We start from the raw sequence: 17579 nt of genomic DNA, 5'->3' as shown, positions 1-17579 counted from the left end.
CTCCCATCTACTCAAACTCCTGAATGCCATAAAACATATGACACGGATGCGTCACCCATCTCCTCTCCTCCTTCTTCCAACTCATCAGAAGTGTCCCAGCCCGCTTCATGTCATCCGGCCATCCAGTGAGTTGGACGTGCAGAATCACAGTCGCGTGTCCAAGAGCTTCATCAATGATCGCAGAACTGTTAGTGACGTGTACATGTAATCCTTTGCCTATGTCGGCGACTTGCTTGTATCCTTCGATGAAGCCTTCGAGTCCTTTGAGATGCCATGGAGTTCGATGTGGCAGTCTAGAGTGATGAGGCCGAAAATGGGACTGGAGTAGTTGCGGGTGTTCATGCATTCCAGGAGGCACTTGTTAAGGTGTACCAGGAGGTCGCTGGTGGTGGTGTAGGGGATGAATGTGGGAATATCGAAGCCCGCTGCTTTATTCTGGGATACGTGCTCGGCATTAGGTCCACTCCCCGCCATCGTGGTAGTCGCATTGTCAGTCGTCCGATCAACATGGAGTCTCAAGTGTGATGTACTGTGTCGAAGGATTGTGTGCCCTGCCACGCCTCGAAATGGTCGGCTTCTGTGAGTGAATATGGCTTAGCGTCGTCGGACTCTTCCGCCGCCAAACATCAACGGTGGGGCGGTGGCTTTGCCAATGCGAATGGTCATCGAGAACGAGCCAAGATCACCGAGGCGTCTCCTCCTCATAGAATCATTCGATATGCTGCGAGTCTTGCTCGTGAACGAGTAAGGCGTCGAACCAGACGAGGACGATGCGTGCCACATAGAGGCTGCGTCATTGGCAGGATATCCACAGCACTGCCCTCGGAATGGCCCAGGAGACGGACGCTTCGGATGAGCGAGACAAGGCCAGACTGTTGGAGGGCGCTGGTGACGATGAGTTCGAGCTCGACGATTTCGAGGAAGAAGAAGCCATCAAGCAAGAGCAGGAGCACGAGACGCGGCCAAGATGGCAGACACATCAGACCACCAGCTGGCACGCGATCACCGCAAAGCTGAGCAAGAGGATGGTGGTGATAGCTTGCGTATGTATCGTGCTCGTCGCAGGTCTTGTTTGGGTGCACCTTCCCAGCAGAGTGTCAATCGACCCTGCCATAATGTCCCATGCGATTGACAACCTGATCAAAGATGCCAATGCCACTTTCACGGCTATGATAGCTGAAGGCAACCCTGCCACAGTCGCAGAAGCAGCAGTAGCCTACCGAGCACGACGAGGTCGACATCCTCCTCCCCATTTTGACAAATGGTTCGCGTGGGCGCAAGAGCATGAGTGCACACATATTGAGTCCATGTTTGACCAGGTATACGAAGACATTGAGCCGTTCTGGGGCGTGGATGGAGCGAGAGTGCGCGCAGACGCTGCTTCCTGGCCGTTGATACTTTCTGTTCGTGATGGAGAGATAGACCGAAGGCGTGTTCTGGCCCCGGAGTGGGGTTCAAGAGATCTCGCGTGGGCAGATATGCTCAAGCAGATTCCTTCTGACGGGCTTCCGGATGTCGACATGCCACTAAACAACGACGATAAAGCGCATATCTTTGTGCCGTGGGAGGACGTCAATCGCTACATGGAAGCTGCTGTGAAGACTAAACAGCTACGTTCGGCCGAAGACATGTCTCAAGATTACTCGTCGTATCCTGCACCTGATGAACCCAGCTTCGACGTCTTTCCGGACTATCCCTCCGAGGAGAATATGTGGCGGCTGGTACGAGATACATGTCACCCAGCCAGTCGTGCAAGAACTCTGGAACAAGACTCGGACTTTACGACACCTGCCGAAAATCCCAAGCACATTGGCGCTCACATGTCTTCCGGCTTTGTCGCGAACTGGACCGCATCGAAATCTGCCTGCGAGGTTCCTGACATCCGAAACGTACACGGCTTCTTCATCAACAGCTTTCCCAGCTCACACATGCACTGGAAGCGACCGGGAGACGATGATCGACTACTCACACGACACTTCTTCCCGATGTTCTCCTCCGGCAAACTTCACGGCTCGAACAACGACATCGTGATTCCGCCCGCCACCTCATGGGGTGAGACCTACTTCAGCGAAGACGAGACGCTTTGGGAGAAGAAGGACGACAAAGTCTTCTGGCGAGGAACGGCCACTGGGGGCAAGAACGACCGTACGAACTGGACGCGCTTCCATCGCCATCGCTTCATCAGCATGACCAACGGCACACAGGTCGCCATGACCGAGCAGAATCCTAATCCACCCGCTCATGTCCCTGGCGGAGATCCACCTCTGCCGTATAACATTCCTCTCCCGGATCCACAGATGTATCCGATCGCTGCTACAACCGCTGAGAGGCCGTCGAAATTGAGTAGCTGGATCTCAAGCTGGGCTGCCACGGCCTTTGTCGACTTGAGCTGCGATGAACAAGTCGAAAATGTCACCATCGAGGCCTTGTCCAAGGTGTGTCCGTACAATTATGAGTGGTATACTTCGGTGGACCGTACACCCATGGAGTACATGTATCGACACAAGTACCTTCCAGACATCGACGGCCACGGCTACTCTGGTCGCTTTCGTTCATTGATGGACTCAGACTCCGTGCCTCTCAAAGCAACCATCTGGGCGGAGTGGTCGACTTCGCGGCTGTATGCTTGGAAACATTTCGTGCCTATGGATAATACTTTCATGGATCTGTACGGTTTGGTGGAGTACTTTCTAGGCTATCATCCCACTGCGGAAGGCAAAGCGGAAGCTGTGAGGGGAGGTCATGACAAGGAAGCGAAAGCTATTGCTGATGCGGGGCGGGAGTGGGCGTCGAAGGTGTCGAGGAAAGATGATATGGTGTTGTATCTTTGGAGGGTGGTGTTGGAGTATGCGAGGGCTGTGGATGATAGGAGGGAGGAGCTGGGTTATGTACAGGATATACTTGACGACAGTGGTGTGTAGAGAACAGTATGCCATGGTTTGTGTTATTGTGTCGGGCCTTGCGGGTGACTTGTTTAAGCGTAGCGACCGAGCGCTAGCCACACCGGAGTACGAGCTTGCGAGTACGTAGGTGAGGCGTCAGCGAGGGAGTGAAGCTCTATACCAGCCCTCAACTAGCCTTGGCGCCCGCTCTGATTGGTCAACTCTCAAGTTTTGGGATCACGTGATTTACCGCACTGTGCCTGTTGGCGAACTCGCAAACATATACTCGTCGCTAACGCCTATGTCGTCGTATAATAAGCACTGTACGTCGGGTAGCGGTAGCGTGGATCGCACGCTACTTTGCAGTCTAGAAGGGTTGGTAGAGAGCTCCACTCCGCAACGCTTACCTTTGGAGGTTCACAACCGCCAACAGCACATTTTATCGTGTCTTTTGCACTCGAAGATGGGGTGCAAACATTAGAGTGCGTGGTGTTGGTGTTGAGAAAGGACGAATTCGAACATCGTCAGCAGCGATCTTGTGCAATGAAGCGCATCGGCATTGCAAAGTACCACTGGACTTATTCTGAAACCATAAAAAACCCGACTCTGTATCGCAGAGATTTTTCAGACGTTTAATGGTCATGCCGTCGTCGTCGCAGTGCTTTTTCTAGCACACTACCTCAACACTAGATGACTGAGCAAGCAATTTTCGGAGGCATGCTCCAACGCGTCGCGTCTGCTGCGACCTTTCCTCGTCAACAGCACACGATTTTGGATTCTACTCTGTAACGTCCGATCATGGTCTTCCCGTATCCGTTTGCATCGCCCGACTCTCTCGACGGCACTACAATTCCCAGACCGCTCAATAGCCAGTACCGGAGGCTTCCTTCCGACCATCGGAGCCGCACCGCAATGCCCGACCAGGTCGGAAGCGTCTTTCCGATGTTGTTCCAACCAGTCTTACGATGGGTTGCAACGCTGTCGGCGATTGACAATGGTCTTCATTGACGACATGCCCGCTCAGGACTGAAGTAATGGCATTCTAAGTGGTTAGTACAACAGGTAGGTCTGGGTCTTTCCTCGAATATGCTCTGGACGGCAATTGAGAAAGGACATGGACCACTGGTCGTGCGCAATGTCCAAGATTACATATATCAGAGCCTGGCCGTACGACTGTCTTTCGGAAGCCTTACAAACTACTCGTGGAAGACCTAAAGCATTACCAGCGACACCATGGCCTCACCAGACACGAACAGCATCTCTCCGCAGGAAAAACGTGCAATCGAGAAAGCCAACCAGGTGGAAGCCTCTTACCTCAAGCCCGACTTGAACAGCTTGATCTCCGTGCGAGACTTTGAAGATGTGGCTCGTCAGGTCTTCACGCCCAAGTGCTTCGCGTTCTACTCCTCGGCAGCCACAGACTTGGTCTCTCACCGAGCGAATCTCGAAGTCAACAAGAAGCTACTACTGCGACCTCAAGTGCTACGCAATGTGAAGGAAGTGCAGACGAAGCGACGAATTCTGGGCTGTGAATCAAGCGTTCCTTTCTTTTTCAGCCCGGCGGCGATGGCGAAATTGGCGCACCCGGACGGAGAGTTGGCTGTAGCGAGGGCATGCGGTGAACAGGGTATTGTACAGACAGTAAGGACATCGGGGTTACCTTCAAAGAGTCATGCCTGACGATTGCAGATTTCCAGCAACGCATCGTATGCTCTGGCAGACATAGTCTCTGCAGGGCAACCGAATCAACCATTCTTCTTCCAGCTATATGTCAACTCCGAACGGCACAAAACAGAAGAGTTATTGAGACATGCAAAAGCCGTGGGCGTCAAAGCAGTTGTGGTCACGGTCGACGCACCTGTACCTGGCAAGAGGGAAGCAGACGAAAGGATAGCAGCAGAGAACGTATCAGCTGCCATTAGCGGAGCTGTGGCACACAACGACAAGAAAGGTGGAGGCCTCGGTCGTGTTATGGGCAAGTACATCGACTCGACGCTCAGCTGGGACGATCTACCGTGGCTGAGGAGGGTATCGGATGTTCCGATTGTGCTCAAAGGCATTCAGACCGCTGCAGATGCACGAAAGGCCGCAGAACACGGCGTTGAGGGCATTCTGCTCAGCAACCATGGAGGACGATCTCTGGACACCGTGCAGCCGGCCATGCTCACTCTACTGGAGCTTCACAAATCATGCCCAGAGGTCTTCGAGCAGCTGGAGGTATACGTCGATGGTGGATTTACTCGCGGCACTGACACATTGAAGGCTATTGCTCTCGGCGCGACTGCTGTCGGCATCGGGCGCCCTTGGCTGTATGCTCTGAGCTATGGACAAGAAGGCGTGAGCAGTTTGATTGAGATCCTGAAAGACGAGCTGGAGACTTCGATGAGGCTCGCTGGTGTTACAGACGTCGATCAGGCGCATCCTGGCATGGTCAATACTGCCTTGCTCGAGCCACTCGTTCGAAGCTCGGAAGAGCACCCTTGGATCTCGTGGAGGCCTCGGTCAAGGCTGTGATGTATAGAGTAAGAGCAGTATGATCTCAAAGATACCCAGGTAGGCGCAGACAGCATAGATTGAAATGTATTAAAGGGCATATTGACCTCACCCGGCTCGACTGCCGCGCAATTCTGTCTGGCTTTCAGCCGAAGCAAAAGATGTGGAGATCGTCTTTGCTGAACATTTCGCGGATCGAGAATCATTGCTACAACGAGACACGACAATCATTAAAGCCATTATGCCGCCTGCAAAGAAACGTAAGAGCCGAGATGATGCCCAAGATGCCCGCGGAGAAGCAAAGAAGCTGGCTGTCGCATGCATGACATGTCGAAAACAGAAGATCAATTGCGATATGCCCGACAACGGACCACCATGCACTCGGTGCCAGAAGCGAGGCCTATCTTGCACATTGCACACACCTCTTCGCAATCCGGTGGCGGATCACAAACAGCTTGGTCTTCTGAGTAGAGATATGGAAAATGTGCAAGCCACTTAGGTGAGAATCTGCAATCATCTGGAACTGGAGATGCCTTCGCCCTTGGTTTCGGACTCCAGAGGCGTAGAAAATGTGCAGACAGACGCAACAGGCCTAGAGTATGGAGGTGACAATGTTGATGAAGCTTGCGAAATGTCACCTCCAGGGTCTCCTTCGAACATACAGGAGCCGATGGACACATACTTGACTACCGCATCACGCGCAACGACAGAAGGCTCGACTCCCCAACACCTTCGGAAGGCGACGAGCGAGCGCGTGGATCATGTAAGCAAAGGTCTCATCACCCTTGAGGTCGCGCAGGCTCTCGTTCATCGATACCTAACACACCTTGATCGCTTTCTGTATGGCATTGCCAGTCACTTCACAGATGTACACCACGTCAGAAGGACTTCGGCCATACCCCTTGCTGCAATGTGCGCAGTGACAGCAACGCAGCAGCCTGATCGTGAAGAGCTGTTCAAGGTGTGCAGCAAAGAGTATCGGTCGCTTGTGTCCGTACCGCTATTTGAGTAGCAGGACATTGAGCACATTCGCGCTTTGTCGTGCCTGCAGTTCTGGCATGCCGACCATACTGCCCGGAACTACTGTTGGTAGTTCGTCTCACACTCTGCTCTGTGCTCAAGATGATCTTTCGGGTGACCAGGGATCTCAGTGACTCGGCTTCGACATTTATCGTGGCTTTTCCAATGACTTTCTGTTTGGTGACTTCGACGACTTCGGCTTCACAAATTCCAGTCTCCACTTTGTATAGCCACTGGCCGACGAGCCGAGCAGTCGTGACACTCAAAGAGCCTAACAAGAATTGCATAGAGGCGCATATCGGGTTGCACTGTCTTGGATTCAGCTAGGGGTTGATCATAGCAAGGCAAAGGACGCGAAGGATGCGAAGGATTCAGATTCTGCATAACCCACGTAGCTTCAGCATCACCTGCTTTAGGAAACGATTGTTGTGGCAGCTGAATCCTGCATTCGAGTCGAAGAGTGTACGGCTTTTGTCTAATCACATGGGCAGCACGAGACCTACATCACATCTCAATCGTCGAGAATGATTGAGTGGGCGACAATTCGATCACACGCCATGCGAGAATACCGCCAGCGCCAGCGAAGTATCCAGAAGAGGCAACATGAGAGTACTGCGAACGCCTGCAGAACTACAGTTGCAGAGCCTGAGAGGCTCCGAAAAGGCCACAAGTCCAGCGAGAGCGCGGAAAGACGGCACGTCAATGTCGTGTGGCGCTCGTCTGTCCATATTGCCAAACACACCCCCACCACTCTGCAACACGATGCGCATCTCTCTACATCACTGGACGACGTCTCACTGTCTGACCCTGGAGCCTCGTCTGAGTGGACTTCCGATTGTCTAGCGTTGTTCGGACGATGTAAGTCGGAACGCCACAGCACGTAAACCGTCATCAGGCTGACCATGACTGAAAGACCTGCGGTGGCTAAAACCTGAGGGCGACTTTACATTACCCTGGGAGCATGACTATTCACCAAGCCCTCTGCTGCTAGCTGCTAGTGTCTTGAGTGCGACCCGTCATCTACAGGCAGCCCATTTCATTCGGCCGTGCAACACGCATCTTGCGTGGAGGCATGCTATTCTGAAGCGGCTGTTGGGGCTTGGTGATGCTCTGGACAAAGACTTTGCCAACGCTGCGACATGTCTGCTTCACTTCGAGGTGCGTTCCGACATTTGCACTTCAGGTCATCGACACTGACGAACAATACAGCTGTGCCACGGCAGTGAAGAAGCAATTTATCACCTTCGTGGCCTCAGGTCCACCACTAAACTCGAAAAGTGTATGCCGGCATGGGAGTTGCAGAGCTGTACGATGTCTCTCGAGATGTAAGAACACAATGTGGTCGTTGTCGTGACTTCTTGCTAATTCCTTGCGAGGGGCGATCTTCTGCATGCACTACTCTTCGAGCACCCATTGGAGGTGCTTTCACACGACCAAGGAGCGACATATGATCGCAAGTTCTCCGTATACCATCTGTCTGTCCTAGCTTCCGAGCTGCAAGTCGATTGCGGCCCTTGCAAGACATCCGAGCTTCAAGCCCTCAAAGATGTGTACCGAAGTATGTCGGAAGCAGCCAGCAGGATGGAGCTGTCGCTTGCGGATAATACCACTGTACCTGACAGCGACATAACGCCAGATGCGCCCGATGACCAACAATCAGCACTGAGCTTGACGGGCATGCCGAAGGACCTCACCCTCTTCGTGCAGGCTAGCTCTGCAACGATTGCCATCCTACACAACTATGCCGTCCGGAGACTATCAATTCGACACGTCGACAACGAGGAGTACGTCAAGAAGGTCATTACTGCTATCATGCATATGGATGATTCCTCATGGCAGGGCACGCAGTACTCTCGCATATTCATGTCAGTCTGGTTCCTGCACATGCACGACCAAGCATCTTGCTGATTCCGCAATCTAGACTCATGACTGGCTTATGCGCCTCGACAGAACAGCCAGCTAGGAGCTTCTTCGAAGCTCACCTCATCCGAGCAATACTGCAAGCTGGCACTGATGAGTGGACCAGTGTGCAAAGTGAGCCCCAAAAAACAGATGCTCGACAGATCAGCAGTTTTGACCCGACTTCTTTAGCTTTCACTATCAAGTTTCTTGCGAACAGAGACGACGTGAGAATAGCATCGGCCCGCTAGCAGTTTGGCCAAGTCTACATGATGATCGTTGGGGGCGCCCGCCCAATGAGCAGGTGCTTTACCGAGTCAAAGAAGCGAGCGATTGTGTCTTATCAGCTGGTACTCGGCCCTACGAGGCAACACTGTACAGAATGGCATGGTCTACCGCCCCTCGACAGCGAACATAGCATGCCACGGTTCTGGGATCAACATTGCAGGGTCGCGATTGGTACATACGGGACCAAGTTGCGGAGAAGCGGAGCGGATATGGCGGAGAAAGCTCCCTTGCTCATGCAACCTAATCAACACCACATCTCTCGAGTGGTACAGATATGCCTGCGAGCGCATGCTCGATGCTGGCCAAGACGGACAATTTCACGCGAGGGCGGGGGTGAATCAGTCTGGAGATCCCGTGGGGAAATGTTAGTGGATTGCCGTGCAGCTCTAGTAGTCACTGGCCATTGATGTTATCCTGCTACGCCCTACCACGAGGCAATAGGGATACGTTCCTTTCTCTCCTACTGTGAGATTTACGAGCGCTTTTTGCTTCCCCTCACTCTCGCCTTCCAGTTGTTACTTCTTGGAGCTGGATCAATATGACGTCCTCAGACCCCATCAAGGACGGCAAGGGCAATGTGGAGCTTCACGAAGTTGCCCTGGACGAGAAGCTTGCAGTCGTCGCCGTCGACAAAGATGGATTCGGCGCCAGAAAGAAGGTCGACCCTAAGGAGATCAAGCTCGTGCGAAAGAGTGATTTGTATATGATGGTGAGCATCACTATACAAAATGCGCGACCAGAGCCCATGCTGACTTCTTCGCAGCCCACGCTATGGCTCATGTACTTCCTCAATTTTCTCGATCGAAACGCGATGGTCAACGGAAAGCTCAACGGGCTCGCGACGGACCTTAATTTGAAGGGTACAGAGTATCAGACCTGCGTATCCATACTATTCGTCGGGTAAGGATGAAATTCCTATCTTTCATCATCTCTGCTTCTGCTGATCATCAATAGCTACCTACTGGGCCAAGTACCCTCGAACATGCTTCTCAACCGCGTCCGTCCATCGTGGTTCATGGGTGGCTTCATGATGGCTTGGTCGATTGTCAGTCTCCTGACATACATGTGCCACAACTACACCACTATGCTTGTTTGCCGATTCCTGCTGGGCGTTACTGAGGCACCGTTCTATCCGGGCGCCTTGTATATGATCAGCATGTTCTACACGAAAAAGGAGATGGCCACGCGAATGTCGGTGATGTATACAGGGAATATGCTGGCCAGCTCGTTTTCTGGCCTCATCGCAGCTCCTATCTTTTCCGAACTGGATGGGCATAAGGGCCTCAGTGGCTGGCAGTGGTAGGTCGCAATGAAGAAGCTTGCATAGTCTCGACTAACATTTATCAGGTTGTTCATCATCCAAGGCGCCGCATCTATTGGCGTAGCATTCGCAGCAGTCTTTCTCTTACCTGACAGTCCATTGAAGACCCGGTGGCTCACCCAAGAGGAACGCTTGATCGCCCATCAACGCATCTTTGACGATCAGACCGGTCGCCGCTCAGAGAAGTCTAGTGTCTGGAAAGGCCTGCGGGAGGCCTGCATAGACTACAAGACCTGGATCTTTTGTCTTATGGACAACTTGCACCTGTCAGCCAACGGCTTCAAGAACTTTCTTCCTTCGGTCGTGGAGACGCTGGGCTTTAATACCACCACAACGCTAGCACTGACATGTCCACCTTATCTCGTTGCCGGCTTCATCAGCATCGCCGTGTCATGGAGCTCTGGTCGATTCAACGAGCGGACCTGGCACACAACTGTCTCGAAAGTGATCGCGTGTGTTGGGCTCGCCGTGGCCGCGGGTACTACCAGCATTGCTGGTCGATACGCCGGCATCATGATCTTTGTCGGCGCAACTTATGGCGTCAACAATATCATCCTTGCCTGGTCCGCTGCCAGTCTGGGAGAGACTGATGAGAAGAAAGCCGTCGCTATCGCCATGACGAACACTTTCGGGAACATTGCTTCCATCTATACGCCGTACCTCCGGCCGGACTCGAGTGCGCCTCGTTATATCCCGGCGTTCATGGCGAGCATTGGCTTTTCGATGGGAGTCGTCATTTGTGCTTGAGTGCTCCGCACAATCTTTGTGCACAAGAACAAGAAGCTCCGGGAGAACCCAGAGGTCATGATTTTGTATGTATACTAAGTCCTGGCACGACAAGGACGATTGGAAGCCGTCATGATTGGGCTTGAAGCTAAGCTTGGGCTTGGCTGCACGAACGATACACAGCAGCTTAGTCAACACTGTAGTCAGCTGAAAGTAGGGCCGATATGCGGTCTATATCGTAGCAGCTGCACAGTACTGTCGCCGTCTAAACGTATAATGATGTCGCTCTCTGACTTGACCTTACATCTCGCAACTTTCCTGTACCCACTGCCCGATCTGCCAAATAAGCCAGGCAAGGAGCTGAAAGTTATCTGTGTGGGTCTACCTCGAAGTGGAACAGAATCTCTCCATTATGCGCTGCAGACCCTGGGGTACGATGGCGTTGCTCATGGCTGAACATGGTTCGCAGAACATGCCAATGGCAGCAAGCGGCTCTACGAACTTGCTGTGCTTCGCCGGAACAGCGAGCCTTCCCCAGAAGTCCTGCGAGAGCAGTATCTAGATCCTGTCATGAGCACGTTCGAGGCGACCACAGATGTGCCCACAGCCTGGTATTCCGAAGATCTGATCAGAGCATACCCCAATGCCAAAGTGATTCTTAACCACCGGAGAGATGTAAACGCCTGGAAAAATAGCTTTCGCAGCACAGTGCTGCCGATCTTGACGAGCTGGAAGTACTGGTGTGTATGGGAAACGATAGCCGTAATTTCTGGCTGAGATGTGATCCGACAGGTTCTACAGCTGGTTCAACGCAGCGCTCTTCTGGAACATGGCAATCATTTGCGAGATGCACACTCGCCAGCTGTTCAAAAGCGACTTCGAAGCCAATGCTGAGACCGCGTATCGCCAACATTATGATCGCATTAGGGAACTGTTGAACGATCAAGGACGCTCATATCTGGAGTGGTCCGTAGAGGATGGCTGGTGTGTTGCCCGTGGCTTTGTCTGATACTTTGCTAATGATGAGCCCAGGCCGCCGCTTTGCGAGTTCCTAAACAAGCCAGTGCCTCATGGCGACTTTCCCAGAGGCAACGAGGCAGCAGAATTTGAATCAAAAGCGCTTGACGTTGATCCGGCACGATTCGAAAGTGGTCGTCGCAAGGCACTGTCGCTGGGTATAGTCCTCACGGTGCTCGTGGGTGTTGTTGTCGCTTTGTTTTAGACCACACAGATGCTAAGAGCGCGCTCTGTAAAGCGTCAAATCGGAGCTCCAGTGTCTTCTAGAGGAGTCCTTTGCAAGATGAAAGCGGACGGATCCTGCGCCTGGAGTTTGCTCGCGTTTGTACACCTACCTATAAAGTGGCAGAGTGACCAGAAAGGCTTGGTCAGCGCAGAGCATACTTTACGGCCAACTCCAATGCCTAAGTACGGTTCAGATCTCCCGTTTGACAGGACTTGTCCCGACTGCCTGCTACAGTACCTCGACGAGCAGGCATGGTACAACCATTTCCATCTGGTACATGGTGATTGTCAGCGAAACAATCGGGTATGCGATTACCGTTAGTAGAAGAGACACAAGGCGGCGCAGTAGCACGGGTGTGTCAGGATAGTGTAAGGATAGTGTACTGGGTGGTTGATCAAGGTGGATCGATGTGACTTCGAAGGGTGAGAGAGGAGCAAGACGTGATTCGTCGATAGAGTGATGAAGTGTCCGCTTCACTGAGGTAGTCGTTCGTGGATGCAATAGTGCTGTTCTTTAGGACTCCTCTGTGTGCCCTTCAAATGCCGGTGACCGGTATGTTTGGCGTTGGTTCCCGAACCAGTGTTGCATCCATGGTCACGAGTTCAGAATGGAGAAGGAGGTCGAAAAGGAGAAGAAGGGAAGAGGAAGAAGAAGCAATCTTGGCATTGGCTGCCTTCCTCGCCTTCGTGCCAGCCACTTTCGCTCCCTGTCACCAACCTCATCAAGCGCGTCCTTCATCGATGCTCGTCTGCACTTACGGGACGATCAAGCGACTGGGCAACACCATCGAGATGTGAATGGCTGCTCATGGACGCCCCCACCAGACCTGCTCTAACGTATGTGAATCGTCCCGGCATGCCGCGGTGTTATTCATACCCATCATCAGGTGGTGTTCGGTTTCCCAATCAGCCTGTTGAGATTCCGCCCACTTGCCGTCAGACTTGGCATTGGACTTTGGAAGCATTGGCGTGCCAACTCTGATCAGCAAACATTCGGAACCAGGTGGAACCTCTGGAAAGATGCAAATATCGATGCCCACTCCTTTATTGCACCCCTCAAGAGCCGTACTTGGCGTTGCAGGTCCATATCGGCCATGCAAATGGTGATGCTAGCGCATGGTACAACCCTTCGACTGTAGGTGCGCGAGCACATCTGATGCTTTGGATACGATGGCCGCCAATGACTCCGCCAGACGATGCACGCTGGAAAATGCTGTGCCTACATTCATCACTCGAGTTCCAACGCTCGCCCGGCCATCTTGACTCCAGCTCCCTTCTTGTTCCCGTGCGGTTGAAGCTCGGCATCGTACGTGACCTGCACGCGTCACCGAAGCTGAGATCTTCAGGCATACACTGCACGTGCGTTCTCAGGACCGTGCGAGAGAGCGACGAGCATGTGCACAAGATTACTGCAGACAGTGCATCACCTCCGACAAGACTGAGTCTTCGCTGCCAAGTCCACCAGGGTCAACGAGCGACCAGCTAACTGGATCTTAGACAATGTTTGCTCAGGTCTTGGGACCAGATAAAGAGGGTACGTAAAAGCCGCCGCGGACATATCGACATTGGATCTAACAGGGTTTAGACCATGTTGAAGCCATCGTGTGGTAGTATTCGAGCCATACCTCACGATGCGCCGATACTGCTGGCAGACGAGTGTGGTGCCTGCACTATCGGCGGACGATTTCTTAGTGCTCTCGACCTGGACTGCACATGACAATGAGTGCTCTGGACAAGAACTTCTATCAGTGTCCAGGGTGCGACTGTCTCGCCTGCAGTCCTGAAGAGCTGCTCCAGCACTTCGAGTCCGGCTACGCCCCGGACTCATGCCAAGCTCAGCATGGCATCAAGAAGAGACAGGTACTACTGGACTGCGCAGTACCCAAGACGATGCCCCATACCGTTCCGACTTCATACAAAGAACGATACTTTGCCGCCGAGTGTCAGATCTGGTGAAAGACGGCACGTAAGGAGGCGCGCACCATGACACACAAGAAGATCCTGAAACCCGGAAAGCAATACCCTCGATGCACGAAAGGCGAAGCAAGCTGAATCCGCACGAAGCGCACGCTGTGCAATTTGCGTCGCTATACCCTGAAGAAGGTAGCTAAGGAGAACCACCAAGACGAGTGGCTGAAGACCTTTCACATGAGTGTTGCTCAAATGGACCAGCACACCTACCTCTTACTGCTGCTTTAGGCAGCCGTAGTCTCCTCAGTGCCACAAACTCGCTCAGAAATGCTATGCTATGAGACTACTGAGCAGTACATGCTACTCCGGGGTGTTTGCGGGAGCTTGAACGAATCCACTGCTAACATTCACTCACACGCTGACTCAGCTAAGGGTGTGCACGACACGCATGTGCTCCAGCATGATTCACTCCCAGCACGCCATAACACTTGACACACCGAGTAGTGACACTCGACTCGCACTCGTCACCGCGATCTTCCAAAAAACCACCTCCCGGGCACTGGACCATATCATCTGAACTACTCGCCGTTCTCTTCCGAAACTCGACTACGCAAACCAGAGCGCATTAATCTACATCACTGACCAAACACAACCACGAGTTAGTGTCGAAGATATGTCTGAGCTACCGCCGCACCAGTATTACATACCGCCAGATCAACTGTCAGATGCTCAGAATACAGGCGACATGCCTCCATACGAGAGTCCGGGAATCCTCAACAACTTCACCCCCAACGGACTCGCACAACCACAGCAAGGTCCATTCGACTCCTTCGAGTGTACCCAGTGTCACTTCGCGAGCCTGGTCCGAGAAGATACCGAGAAGCACGTCTGGTCCGCGAACGAGCCATCTCCAAGACTTGTCATCTGCCCGGCGTGCACGGTCTTTACGACTTGTCTGCTCGTAGATCTCATCGAGATCGGTGGGCACTTGTACCAGTGTATCGAAGCTCACAAGATCGTTTGGCTGTTTGCGCAGCGTCAGTATCAGAACGTCGGGACCTTGCAGCACTTGGAGCACGCCATGAGGGAAGCCCTGTTTAGAGCGGAAGATTACACTGGCCAGGCTTTGATCTTCAACGCAAGAACTCGAATTGCAGAGGTCGTAACGGAGCAGCCAGAGGGATATGGTCATGCGAATGCATCGTACGAAAGTGCTGCAGCGCTTCCGGAAGGGCTGCCAGCTCAAAGCTGGGACGGTGACATGTCGAGGGTTCACCTGAAGCGGTGGTTGGTGACTTCAACGACTACTTCGGCTATGGCCCGTCCGATGAACAGCTCGCCATCAATCCTTTTGATAACCAGGGATTTGGTGGAACGGATGGACAGTTGACCCAACACGCTCAGGTGTCGCAAGATTGGAACCATCAAGGCAATGCATCGCTGCCTCCAGGCGAGACCTACTACGCCGATGACACGAACAACCGTTACAACGGGAGGTATGATCAGCTCGGTACTATCGACAAGGGTAGTGCGCAGCAAGGTGCGTTCAATGATGAGCCCCAGAACTACTATGCACCAGCAACATTTGGACAGCTACCAGGCCCACCAACTCCATTGGCTACGACTCAGCAAGGAGTCTATCAGGACTTCGTCAATCCTTACGTTGGCGCCAATGCCAGCAGCACGATCGACGAATTCATCCGCGCACGGGGCGGCTCCATGGATGCTGGAAGTCGTGACCAAACTACAGATGACAGCGATCAAGCGCCACAAGAAGCGACATTCGCTAACAAGAGCGCATGGCAGTCTCGGTTTCCTGAGATATACGCAGAGGAACCAACAGCTGACGAGCAGCAGCAGGCTCTGGGCCTCGTCGCTTCGAGCGACTTTCAGAGCACCGCCGTCGCTTCGACACTGCACGTCATCAACCAGACGAGGCAGACTGCGGACTCAGTCGTACAGCCATCGGGTAGCAAGAAGAAGCCGGTGGCCAGACGCCCAAAACACAAGGCGCCGAGCTTCTTGGAAGCTATGAAGGCGAATTTTGCGGCGAAGAAGTCGCAAGAGGCATCGCAGAAGGTATCGCAGGAGACATCCCAGGAAGCACTTTAAGGGGCAAAGTCAGACGACCCGCACGCAGAGCAGCTGGCCACCGAGCAGGCAGTCCCTCAAGAGGTGATACTGCAGCAGGCGACACCATAGCCGGCGATGCTGACGGGCCCTCAACAGGTGACAACTCAGCAGGCGACCTCTCAACTAGCGACTACTCAGCAACAGCCACGTAACGACTCGAAGAAGCGACGTAGGGTTGATGACACTGAACCATCTGCCATTGAGCAGTTGAAGAAAAGGCGTGCGAATGGCGGAGGATTGCCGGCAGCATTGAGTGCTACAAGCAGGAGAGTCACCGTAATTGCAGGTCCGAAGCGCAGACCTGTCGTGCCCTCGGAGGGAGCTGCAGCTGTGCCAATTATGGGAGCATCTTCTAGTCAGCAGCAAGGTCCTGGCGCACAACAAGCTTCAGCGTCCGCCCTGATGACTGGACTCCCTGCTTCCACGAGCGCATTGCAAGCTACACAGGAGATACTTCAAGAGGCCACGCCGAACGCCCTAGCACGTCTTGACAGCACTCTGGAAGATGTGAGCACTAACGCTTTCGCTCCAGATGAGATCTTCCAGAACGGTGTAGAGATTATGAGCAAAGTAAACGACCAGAAAACAGAAGAGGAGAACTTGGAGAACGCAGAGGTGAACAAATCTGCAGGAAATGACGCGACAGGTGAGCTAGGCATTCCGCTCGAGTCTGCTGTTGTGACTGGCCATTTTCAACAAGATGGGATTAAGGGTGGCAAGGAGGAGAGCAGCGTAGGAGGGATCGTGGAAGGGGCAGTAGACGCTCAACGCAACAGATAGGATTGGTAGAGCGATGAGCGCCACTTGTGGTGTCCGGTGCCTCTGAGAATGGCAGAAGAATTGGCCTGGAGGCAGAGACTAGACGCGATACACGATGATGGGGTAGCCAAGAGTATGAGCATTGACTGAGTAGCTAGAGTGACATGCTGACTCCCCTACCACGGAGCCATCTGATGGACCGCACCTAACTCTTTGCGCCCATGATATGCTTCCATCAAGCTCGTATGCCATGGCTCGCCCTTGAGTCCCGGCCTTCCATGCTCTTCGTATTCATCATCAGTTTTGATTCATTGGGTGGAGCTCACACCAGAAGGCGTGTGCAGAAGGACGCTCCTGGCAGACAGCGCATGTACCAGGAAGCTCATCGAAGAAGGGCAACGGCTTCAGCATCTCCTCCAGATCGCTCGCCTTGTCCTTGGTGTCTCCAGCCAGCCCGGTAGGCTCCGTGTCTTCGATCGGGTGGGTGGTTTGCGCGGTAGGCTTGACGCTAGCGGCGACTTGGGAGGTCATCGGAGCGACTTCCTGCTTGCCTTCCTGCGCGCGCTGTGCATTCCACTCTGCAATGGCAGCAGCAGCGGAGCCGGCACCATTCTGCTTCTACTCGAGAGTTAGTCCTGTCTCTAGCGGTCGTTACTTGTCTTACATACCCCGTATTCCGCCTGATCTTTCTTCGATCTCAAGCAGGTGGATGCTGGGTAAGTGCTCCAGCAACTCTTTTTGCGCTTGCTGCATGGTGGGCAGTTATCTGCGGCAGTTTTGGGAGGCATCTTAAGATGTTCTTGTGCTTGGGTGTTCTGTCAAGCATGTACGTGAAGTTTTTGAAGTTCGTGTGAGGCACGATGCAGGCTGGACGCACTTCGGCCAACCCTGAAGCACATGCAAAT

The 17579-nt window shown here is 53.2% G+C and overlaps 9 protein-coding genes across 9 annotated transcripts; 7 read left to right on the top strand and 2 right to left on the bottom strand.

The window, feature by feature from the left end:
- Positions 1-7: 7 nt before the first annotated feature.
- CLAFUR5_07700 (uncharacterized protein) lies at positions 8-474 on the bottom strand (the record flags this gene model as incomplete). Its single annotated transcript, XM_047906848.1, has 2 exons — positions 8-293; positions 359-474. The coding sequence occupies 2 exons, from the start codon at positions 472-474 to the stop codon at positions 8-10; spliced, it is 402 nt and encodes a 133-aa protein (XP_047762841.1).
- A 353-nt stretch (positions 475-827) lies between these two features.
- On the top strand, positions 828-2921 carry CLAFUR5_07699 (Beta-1,2-xylosyltransferase 1; the record flags this gene model as incomplete). Its single annotated transcript, XM_047906847.1, has 1 exon — positions 828-2921. The coding sequence occupies one exon, from the start codon at positions 828-830 to the stop codon at positions 2919-2921; it is 2094 nt and encodes a 697-aa protein (XP_047763329.1).
- A 1194-nt stretch (positions 2922-4115) lies between these two features.
- On the top strand, positions 4116-5396 carry CLAFUR5_07698 (Cytochrome b2, mitochondrial; the record flags this gene model as incomplete). Its single annotated transcript, XM_047906846.1, has 2 exons — positions 4116-4523; positions 4572-5396. The coding sequence occupies 2 exons, from the start codon at positions 4116-4118 to the stop codon at positions 5394-5396; spliced, it is 1233 nt and encodes a 410-aa protein (XP_047763328.1).
- Positions 5397-6919: 1523 nt separating this feature from the next.
- On the top strand, positions 6920-8545 carry CLAFUR5_07697 (uncharacterized protein; the record flags this gene model as incomplete). The annotated part of the gene is made up of 5 exons (XM_047906845.1): positions 6920-7253; positions 7309-7553; positions 7605-7720; positions 7772-8260; positions 8317-8545. The coding sequence occupies 5 exons, from the start codon at positions 6920-6922 to the stop codon at positions 8543-8545; spliced, it is 1413 nt and encodes a 470-aa protein (XP_047763321.1).
- A 575-nt stretch (positions 8546-9120) lies between these two features.
- Positions 9121-10650, top strand: CLAFUR5_07696 (MFS transporter prlL; the record flags this gene model as incomplete). Its single annotated transcript, XM_047906844.1, has 4 exons — positions 9121-9291; positions 9346-9482; positions 9537-9881; positions 9930-10650. The coding sequence occupies 4 exons, from the start codon at positions 9121-9123 to the stop codon at positions 10648-10650; spliced, it is 1374 nt and encodes a 457-aa protein (XP_047763320.1).
- An 808-nt stretch (positions 10651-11458) lies between these two features.
- CLAFUR5_07695 (uncharacterized protein) lies at positions 11459-11851 on the top strand (the record flags this gene model as incomplete). Its single annotated transcript, XM_047906843.1, has 2 exons — positions 11459-11613; positions 11662-11851. 2 exons carry the CDS (start codon positions 11459-11461, stop codon positions 11849-11851), a joined length of 345 nt encoding a protein of 114 aa, XP_047763323.1.
- Positions 11852-14527: 2676 nt separating this feature from the next.
- CLAFUR5_07694 (uncharacterized protein) lies at positions 14528-15894 on the top strand (the record flags this gene model as incomplete). Its single annotated transcript, XM_047906842.1, has 2 exons — positions 14528-15038; positions 15065-15894. The coding sequence occupies 2 exons, from the start codon at positions 14528-14530 to the stop codon at positions 15892-15894; spliced, it is 1341 nt and encodes a 446-aa protein (XP_047763322.1).
- A 96-nt stretch (positions 15895-15990) lies between these two features.
- Positions 15991-16695, top strand: CLAFUR5_07693 (uncharacterized protein; the record flags this gene model as incomplete). The annotated part of the gene is made up of 1 exon (XM_047906841.1): positions 15991-16695. The coding sequence occupies one exon, from the start codon at positions 15991-15993 to the stop codon at positions 16693-16695; it is 705 nt and encodes a 234-aa protein (XP_047763325.1).
- A 276-nt stretch (positions 16696-16971) lies between these two features.
- On the bottom strand, positions 16972-17462 carry CLAFUR5_07692 (uncharacterized protein; the record flags this gene model as incomplete). Its single annotated transcript, XM_047906840.1, has 2 exons — positions 16972-17292; positions 17343-17462. 2 exons carry the CDS (start codon positions 17460-17462, stop codon positions 16972-16974), a joined length of 441 nt encoding a protein of 146 aa, XP_047763324.1.
- Positions 17463-17579: the final 117 nt, after the last annotated feature.

This window comes from Fulvia fulva, chromosome 6 (assembly GCF_020509005.1).
Source record: "Fulvia fulva chromosome 6, complete sequence".
In the NCBI taxonomy this organism is placed as follows: Eukaryota; Fungi; Ascomycota; class Dothideomycetes; order Mycosphaerellales; family Mycosphaerellaceae; genus Fulvia; species Fulvia fulva.
Note: the sequence above shows the minus strand (reverse complement) of the source record. Positions and strands in the feature narration are given on the sequence as shown.